General features: G+C 49.7%; 1 protein-coding gene across 1 annotated transcript; it reads right to left on the reverse strand.

Moving 5' to 3' along the window:
• Window positions 1-1071: 1071 nt before the first annotated feature.
• On the reverse strand, window positions 1072-4538 carry LOC135292893 (zinc finger protein 541-like). Its single transcript, XM_064406957.1, has 4 exons — window positions 3971-4538; window positions 3548-3636; window positions 2933-3019; window positions 1072-1448 (listed from the first exon to the last, which is right to left on the reverse strand). Exons 1-4 carry the CDS (start codon window positions 4032-4034, stop codon window positions 1440-1442), a joined length of 249 nt encoding a protein of 82 aa, XP_064263027.1. The 5' UTR covers window positions 4035-4538; the 3' UTR covers window positions 1072-1439.
• Between the last annotated feature and the right edge of the window lie 4557 nt (window positions 4539-9095).

The raw sequence follows: 9095 nt of genomic DNA on the forward strand, positions 1-9095 counted from the left end.
TAGAGCTGCAATTGACTTCCTTTTACTGGCACAAGGCCATGGTTGTGAAGAATTTGAGGGCATGCATTGCATGAACCTCTCTGATCATTCCCAGTCCATCCACTCCCAGCTCTCTGAGTTGCGAAGGTTAACTGGTAACTTATAGGTAGAATCGGGCTCCGGTATTGATGAATGGCTCAAATCTTTAGGCTTGGGATCATGGTTGCACTCTATTCTTAGAGTCATCATTATAGTAGGCATTATAGCTTTGTTAGTAGTGTTAGTTTTGCCTTGTTTTTTGCATGTGCTTACACAACATGGTTCAAAGAATGATACTTGCTGCATCTAATCAGACTATGCTTGTGCAACAGAAAAACAGGGGAAGTGTGGAAGATTTTGTGAACAGCTAGCCAGTTGACAAAGGTCACACTGATCTAATACCGTTAGTTAAGCAAGAAGGCGATGAGGATAGGAGTCAGCAGTCAGTGTCCAAACCTGGCAAGGGCACTGTGCCCTTGGTGCAACATCAGGATGGGGGAGAGGATGGTTAGTTAGAAATATGAAGAAAATATGTGGACAGCTGCAACATAGTAGCCACAAGAATGCTAAGGTAGGCGTAGTTAGCTGATAAGTAACTAACCAATAATGAGCTCGCCTTTTGCAATATGTATTGGCCTCATTAGCACCAATATAAATGTATGTGCCTATCAATAAAGTTTTGAGATTTGCTGATCACTCATACTGAGTGCCGCATTTCTTCCACCGATTACCACAGGCCTCAACCCACTACTTTTATCCCAGCAAGTACAGTGAGACAAGAGCACTCCTTTAGATCCAATGCATTGAATTCAGCAAAACCTCCCCAGCCACTCCCAGCTGAGATGTTCAGGAATCAAAGGAGGAAGCTCCACCATGATTTCATTGGCAGTAATGGGGACACGCCTCTGAAAGTGCTGCCAGCTGAGCCAGGGGCTGGGCCTGGGGGGGACTCCTGTGCCCCCATTGCCCTCTCAGGGCAAATGCCGTGCCTGCAACACCAAGGAAATGTAATGAACACTGCCTTGGGGATTTCATAGAGACAGAAAGGCAAAATGGAGCAAACTTTGGTTTAATGATAAAAACAGATTGTGTCTCAACAAAGACAAAATGTGAAAAGTTGAAGCATAGAAACACCAAACCTGTTACATTTATTGCTAAATCTAACACTACTGATACATCTTGAATAATACTTATATATCTTAGCTAATAAACAGAGAGATTACTATCATGTAAACTAATAGAAGAATAAACAATCCTAAAAACTTGAAAAACAATCTTATTTCTATCTATCCTCTTGACGCCTAACTCTTGCTAGCCTGGGGCAAATGCAGGGCTAATTTGGCCTTTTCTTCTTGGGGAGAGGCTGTGCATCCTTGTGTGGGCAATGTCTTCTTCTGTGCTTGTTCCTCTCCTTGATTGTTTCAAACTCCCTGGAAGACAGGAAACAAACCATCCATTGTTAACTTCATACACACCATTAAGCCAAGCGCCGAGATCTCCCTTTTTGGATGAATTTCCATCTTTTCAGGCTGTGACACCTTTGTAAAGTGATCAGCACCATGAGTCTCATCTTTCTGGTTTCAATTCTTTGAAATGTCTTCCTCCTTTTGCTTCATCATAGGTTTAATTGGATCAGCAGCATCAAAGCAAGCTTTGATGCATGTGTTCCTGCTTCTATGAACTGTGTCTTGTTGGGGCATGGCAAGGTTTCACTGGGAATGCTGGGTTTGAACGAAGCTGTTTGGGTTTCAAGTGGGCTGTAAGCTTGAGCAGGGCTGCCAGGGGCGATCCTGCAAGTGGCCTCAGCTTGCCCTGTGGTGCCTTTGGAAAGGGTCAGCGTGCTTTAGGCCAAAGGGGCAGGTGGGAGCAGAAGGAGGAGGAGCTTGCGCACCGTTGGCACTGCCCGCACGGAAAGGGGCCTCCCGCCGGCTGGGGCGGCTGGCGCGGTTGGCAGCAGGGACACTCCGCGCTGCCAGCCCGCTTGCAGCTTCTTTTCCCTGTCTCCCCAGTCTCCTTCCTGGGAGGGCTTTTCCTCCTCTTTCGTTTGCCCGCAGTCTGGGAATCAAAGAATCCTTATCAGTGCTTCCTTCCTCTCAGAAAGCTGGAATTCACAGCATCCACCCCAAAAATCTATCAGCCTAAGCAAATTCTTCCAAACCCCGAAGAGCTGAGAAAAGGGCTGGATATGGCAGTGGGCTGCAGCAGGCTGCCAGCCATGGAGGTTGGAGGAAAATACTCCCCTTCACTACAGCTCTAAGGGGGTGGGATAAACACGTGGCTATCTCTAGTTCTACATGTCTTATTTCTACCTCTCTGCCTAACATCTATTTATCTCTGGTTTTCCTCCCCACATGTCTAGGGCATGGCTTTTACATTCAATCACACTAGTGAAGACACATGATTACCTATATTCAGCTACCCAAAATGATCTCTCTCTCTCCCTCTCTCTGTCTCTCTCTGTGAAGAAAACTGTTCTTTGCTGGTAAGGAAAGTATTAAAGGTGCCATGGCACCGGCAGCTCCTTCTTGGGGATACGCTGGGGTGCTACAAAAGATCTCTAAAATTTGGCAGCATCTCCATGAAGGCAGCCCAGATGGCTGATGTTAGCAAGCAGTGGGGAATGAAAGGTCTGATTGGAATCTGAGGGTGCCAGCCCTTGAGAAACTGATTTGTAAAGAGTCAAAGCCCATTTTGGTGGTGGTGCTGCTTTGTTGGGTCAAAGTTGTGCTCCAGAATTCCGTATTTTAGGGTAGCAGCACAAGAAAGCCCCGGGCAGCACCTGCTGCGCCTCTCCCAGTGCGTGGGACCAAGGGAGCTTGGCAAAGCGGCGTCTGGCGTGGCTTGCCAGCAGGGCTTGTGCCCTTCTGCCCGTTTCTTGACCCTGCTGGCATGTCTGGATTTTCTTCCCACTCACCTGAGCAAGAGTGCTGCTGGCAAGTTTCTGCTCTTTTTTCCAGCAGTAGTAATACTCCACACACTGTGCCACGGTCTTACTTGGGATCTGTTGTGAAAAGCAAAAGAAGGAATCTGAAATGGCCATCCTGTAGGGTGCATTGGAGAACAATGAGATTACAGAGTAAAGTAGGAATTAAAGTCACGGAGAAAATTGAGGAGGGTGTAAAATGAAATCAATATGCAGGAGTCAGAGAGGCATTATGCAATGTAATAAACCGAGTATTGTGCTACGTGGTAACGCATGTAATGCACAGATCAACACCAAGTCCCTCTAGCAGAGTTCTTCTTTGCCCCGTTCACTGCAGTTATCCCAGCACAAGGTGTTGTGGAAGCAGCAGCACACCTGGGAGACAGGTTTAACAGAACAGAGCTTTGTCTTCCAAAACAGCCTGGAGAGAAGGGCTGCAGAGGAAGGATCACCATTTTCACACAGGGCTTCCATGTCCTGTTCTGTGACTACTTTAACAGTTCTGGTACTTGAGAAAAGAGGGACATAGGTGCAGTATTTGGTACCACAATAGTCAACTTGTCCTTCTGATGATCTGCCAAGGTGTGGAATGTCCTGTGGCTTTACCTGCTTCTGGATGAGATGGAAATCCTTGCCGTAGGTGTGGAAAGCCTTTTGGAAGGCCTCCTTCTCCTCAGGTGTCCATCTATCAGAGCCTGGCAAGAAAAAGCAGCAGCTGAATTGATCCCTCTAGCCACTTGAAGCAGATCCCACTGGCTGCTGAAAGCAAGCTGGTGCCAGCCGTCATTCACGTGTGTGCATGTCTGCTCCCTCAGAAGGTGATGAAGACGAGAGCAGGCATTCCCCAGGGAAAAAAGCATGGAAAACGAGTCAAGCTGAAGGAGTAGATGCTGGTGCTTTCCCTGCCCCCAGAGAAGGCGAGATTGTGTGCTGGTTTTAAGCACAACTAATTGAAGCAGAAATGCTTGACACAGCCATTAAGGGCACGGCAGCATGTGTCAGTGAAGGAAGAAGCTGGGCTTAGGTTACCTGCGTAATGATAATCAGCCAAGGGATGGCCTTGAGCTGTTGGAGGACCCCCTGAGAGCAACATCTCCAGAGCCTCCTGCAAGATGCAAAGGAAAAAGGCTTGAGCTGCCCCACAACACAAAAAAGGAGCCAAACCCCACCCATGCTGCCCTGCAGCCGCTTTGCGTCTTCAGCTGAGGATTCAGGCCACTGGATCTCATATGGGTCAAAGATTGTGCTTTGCTCCCAGTCCCTCATTTTTGCTGCCCAGCCCTTGGCTCCTGCTCCCAAGGGTAGCATTTTCCTCTCCAACTCCATGATTTTGCTCCTCCTGCACCCTGAATTGCCTCAGCTGACTGCGGCTTCTGGGAATTGCCCCTCAAAATGTCTTAAAGAACACAGATCTCCAGGAGGTTTTCAAGGCAGCAGGCTGCAGGACCCTGCGGCGCTGCCTCCAGGAGAGATCTTGTCCCTGCTGGAGCCATTTGGGCTCAGCCCTGCCGCAGCTGGACGAGACACAGCAGGCAGCGAGTGCTCTGCTGCTTGTGAACTCCCTTCTTCAAGGAGCAGCCAGGAAAGGCTGTCCCGCTGCCCGGACCTTATCAATTCCCTGCCCACTCTTGCCCGCGCCCAAACAGCCGCTTCCTACCGGAACGCTGCCGCGAGCCTGGTGCAGGCAGTGCAGGGCGAGCTCCAGCTGAGCTGCTGCCCCGGGGAGGCCACGGGAGCTGGCCATGTCCAACAGTTCTCTGACTGCAAGCACAACAAAAACCCACCCAAAGTCAGCCTTGAGCCAACAAAGGGGAATGCTTGCCATACAAGGCAGGAGGAAAGCACAAGAGCTAAAGCCTGCAGCTTGGAGAGCACGAAAAGGAGAGCAAAGCAAGGGGAAGCTGAAGCAAGGGCCCACCTAGTGCTGCCTCTCCCTTCCAAGCAGCTTTTGGCATAAGGAGTGGGGGCCAATCTCCCCTCTTCCAGTGGCAGATGCCCCTGACCCATTTGGAGAGCAGCACAGTTGCTCTTTTTCCTGCTCTGCTGCAAAAGCAGAGCATTCTCCTTGCCCCTACCACTTCCACAAGGGAAGATGGGCATGACAAGGAGAGAAGCAGAGCCTGCCAAAAGCTGCCATTTTACCCAAAAACCAGCATTTTACATGCCCGACTATCTCAGGAGTGGAAGGAAAGCTAGACAGCTACCACTGTCCGGTTTATCCAGGTCAGGGTCGTCTTCCTCCAAGGGCTTCCAGACCAGGGTTGCAGGCTCTTCAGCCTCACTTGGCGGCCCGGTCTGCAGCTCGGGGAGCTCGGCCTGAAAGTCACTGCCAACATTGATGTGTCTAGAGGAAGAAGGAGTAGGACGTAAGAAAGGCAAGTGGTCAAGAGACACCTGGTGTGCAGCCACGGCCTTGGACCAATCCCACCCTGACTCTGAAAGAGCAGTTGTCCTGCTCGCCATTCCTCAAGTTTGCTGTCCTTTAACCCTAGGCCAAAACTCACGGCTCAGTGTGGGCTCTTGCTTTCCTTTTCATTGTGCCTCTCCTTTCCACCTGAAAGAGATCAAAACAACGCTCCAGATAAAACTCATTCTGCCAAGATGTGTCGGTAGCCTGCTTTTCATCCTCATCATCACTGAAAACCCCAAGCTCCTCTGTCCCAGCTCCCCTCTATTAGGTGTCATTGCTGTGTTTTTCACTTGGAATTTCTGAGGCAGGTCCCTCTAGCATTCTGCAGCTTCCTGAAGAAGGAAAGCTGAAGGGCAGGCACTAGAGTGCCGTGAGTCTTGGGGCCAGTGAGAAGAGCCAAGAGGATGCATGGAAGATGCACTACTGCAGGCTTGGGTTGGATGGAAGGAAAAGGTTCTTCAGCCAGAGGGGGCTTGGGCACTGGAACTGCCTCCCCAGGGAAGGGCTCCCAGCACCAAGGCTGAGAGAGCTCCAAAAGTCTTTGGACACTGCTCTTGGGCACAGGCTGGGATTCTTAAGGCTGTCCTGAGCAGACCCAGGTGCTGGGCTCCATGATCTTTGGGAGTCCCTTCCAGCCCAGAAAATGCTGTGATACTGTGATTGTGTTCCTGAGAAGCACCACTCAAGAGGACATTTCACAGCTGCCTCTGACCGTGAGGCAGAGCCAGCCCTACACACATTGAACAACACAGACAAATCTATAGCAATATCTCTCTGGAAAAGAGATGCAAGGCAGGTGGAAAAAAATCAAAAAAGCTATGAAAATAGAATATTGTTCCAGTGTCTGTAAGTGATGTAAGTATGTGAGTACATAAGAATTGCTGCAACCAGATCATTTTGGAGGATGAAAGCCAGTACTGCAGGACAAGCCCAGCAAACTGCTTCCATGCTCTGATGGGCAGGCATCCCAGAGGAGAAGTCCCATCCTTCTGGTTTTTGAAGCTTTGCAGGAGGTGTGACCAGAGTGAGGGTGTAACAGGATTAGTGGACACTGAACCCCTGACCTCCCCCGGAATGACCAAGTGGTTTTGGGGTTACCACAACGTAAATGGGTGCTAAGAACTTCTAATCAGGTGATCAGTGGACGAGAATCTACAAGTGCACCGTGACAGCTCCCTACATCCTCTATGGAAAGGTCTGTATTTCCCCTGGAGGCAGCATTATTCCTGGAGAAGTTGCACCCTGCTTTCATGTGCAACCTCGTCTGGGGAAAGTGACCACACACCATATCTCTGGTGGTTGGTGGCAGAGCCAGCTTGAGCCTCCTGCTGTTCTGTGAGTGCTTTGGGGCCCACGGGTATTTTCTTACCTCGCACAGTGCCAAAGTGCTGTGGGGATGCCTGGCGGCAGACGAGGAGATGAGGATGTCGCTGCAGAGGCCAGCTGTGGCGCTGAGTGCAGAAGGTGGCTACTGAGGGACAGCCAGGAGCAGATGCTGCAGCTGCTGCTCCAGCTGCTCCACCAGTGTTCCACCAACGGCCGCAGGAGCAGCAGACAAGGGCAGTTGCTACGGACACAGCCCAACATTCCATGCAGAACCCCAGGGGAGCCATGGGACAGAAACAGGGATAGGCCACCTTTGCCCCTTCTACTTCTTCTGCTGAGAGTTTGCTCTGAGGAGCTCCCATTGAGGCTTTTCTCCTCAGTCCTCTGGACGGGGAAAAGCAGAGCAGGGACAGCTCTGGCTCTCCTCTGTGCTTCTCTGTAAGGTGCCTGCAGCTGAACAGGCAGAGGAGGCTGGCACTGTCCAAGGGCCCATTCCACATTTCCTGCACTGCAGAACCACAAGGACTCCTGCCGCTGCCTCTCCTCTGGCTCTGAGAGGAGCTGGAGCTTGCAAATCGTTCCATGCAGAACCAAGTGCAGAGCTTTCTCTCCAAGTGGCGGCATTCATCCTGCCCCCTTTCTCAATTGTCTGGTGCCCAATAATGTCACTTGATGTTTTCCCTCCTTTGGCCTGCTGAGCTGGTCTCTCACCTCAACACTCCATCCCTGAAACTTGGAGAAACGGGATGTTTCTCAGGGCAGCTGATGCGGACACACACACTGGGGCAGTGCACCAGCATTGCTGTAGTCAACAGGTCATGCAGAATTTCTAGGTCTCTCTTCCAGCTCCCTTGAAGAAGGGAGAATGCTCATCTCTACTACTCTGGCATTCCTCTAAGGAAGGAACACCAAGAGAATTTCTTTTCCACACTAATGACCTTCAGCTTTGTTTGACTACTTAGGTGCCAGATATGGCAAAACCCAGCCACTTGTACTGCTTCCCTGCCTAAGGTTTAAGCAAAAGCAAATCTTGCTTCCTTCCCAGCCTGCATGTTACACCTACGCCAGCCACCAGCTGGGAAAACACCTGGAACAAGGCCCACTGCAAGGCAGATACTTTGTAGGCTCCAGATCCCACCTGCACTGGCTCCAGCAGGCAAGGGCAAGCTTTGGTCGCTTCCCAGAAGCAGCCTGGCCATTCCCCCCTGCCTCGCCCCCTGCCATCCTCCACAGCCCCTGCTGCCAAAGCCTTGCTAGGCAGAGCCATTTGCTGGGCTCGGTAAAAGAGTGACTTGGATTCTTCTTTGGCGCAAATACCAAAGCTGTGAGAAGTGAGAGGATCAGGTTCACAGCCGCTCTGCTTTAGCTGAGGACATTACTGGAGGCTCAGCACCTGGTCCTTTAAATAGAAACTGAATCTGAACTCCTGGTGTCTTTGTGGTGCATGTGGATGTTTCTTTTCTAGAATCAGAGAGGTTAGAAAAGTCCTCCAAGGTGCTCAAGTCCATCTGTCCCCCAAAACGAAACAAAGTTATGTTGCTGGGCAACAAAAAGGCCTCAACCCACTACTTTTATCCCAGCAAGTACAGTGAGACAAGAGCACTCCTTTAGATCCAATGCATTGAATTCAGCAAAGCCTCCCCAGCCACTCCCAGCTGAGATGTTCAGGAATCAAAGGAGGAAGCTCCACCATGATTTCATTGGCAGTAATGGGGACATGCCTCTGGAAGTGCTGCCAGCTGAGCCAGGGGCTGGGCCTGGGGGGGGCTCCTGTGCCCCCATTGCCCTCTCAGGGCAAATGTCGTGTTTCCAACACCAAGGAAATGTAACGAACACTGCCTCAGGGATTTCATACAGACAAAAAGGCAAAATGGAACAAACTTTGGTTTAATGATAAAGACAGATCATGTCTCAACAAAGACAAAATGAGAAAGGATGGAGCATAGTGAACACGTAACCTCTTACATGTAATGATAAATAACATACTATTAATCTACTAGTAATTTAACACAACTTATCATCTAATAGTACTAATACATCTTTTATATTATTAATGTATCTGAACTAATTAATTGAGAAATTCCTACCACGTAAATTTAATGGACGAATAAAGAATCCTAAAATCTTAAAAAGCTATCTTATTTCTTTCTAATCCTCTTGAGGCCTAACTCTTGCTAGTCCTGGACAAGTGCAGGGCTAATTTGGCCTTTTCTTCTTGGGGAGAGGCTGGGCATCCTTGCGTGGGTGATGTCTTCTCCTATGCTTGTTCCTCTCCTTGATGGTTTCAAACTCCCTGGAAGACAGGAAACAAACCATCCATTGTTAACTTCATACACACCATGAAGCCAGGCGCCGAGATCTCCCTTTTTGGATGAATTTCCATCTTTTCAGGCTGTGACATCTTTGTAAAGTGATCAG

This window comes from Passer domesticus, unplaced genomic scaffold, assembly GCF_036417665.1.
Source record: "Passer domesticus isolate bPasDom1 unplaced genomic scaffold, bPasDom1.hap1 HAP1_SCAFFOLD_55, whole genome shotgun sequence".
Taxonomy (NCBI): Eukaryota; Metazoa; Chordata; class Aves; order Passeriformes; family Passeridae; genus Passer; species Passer domesticus.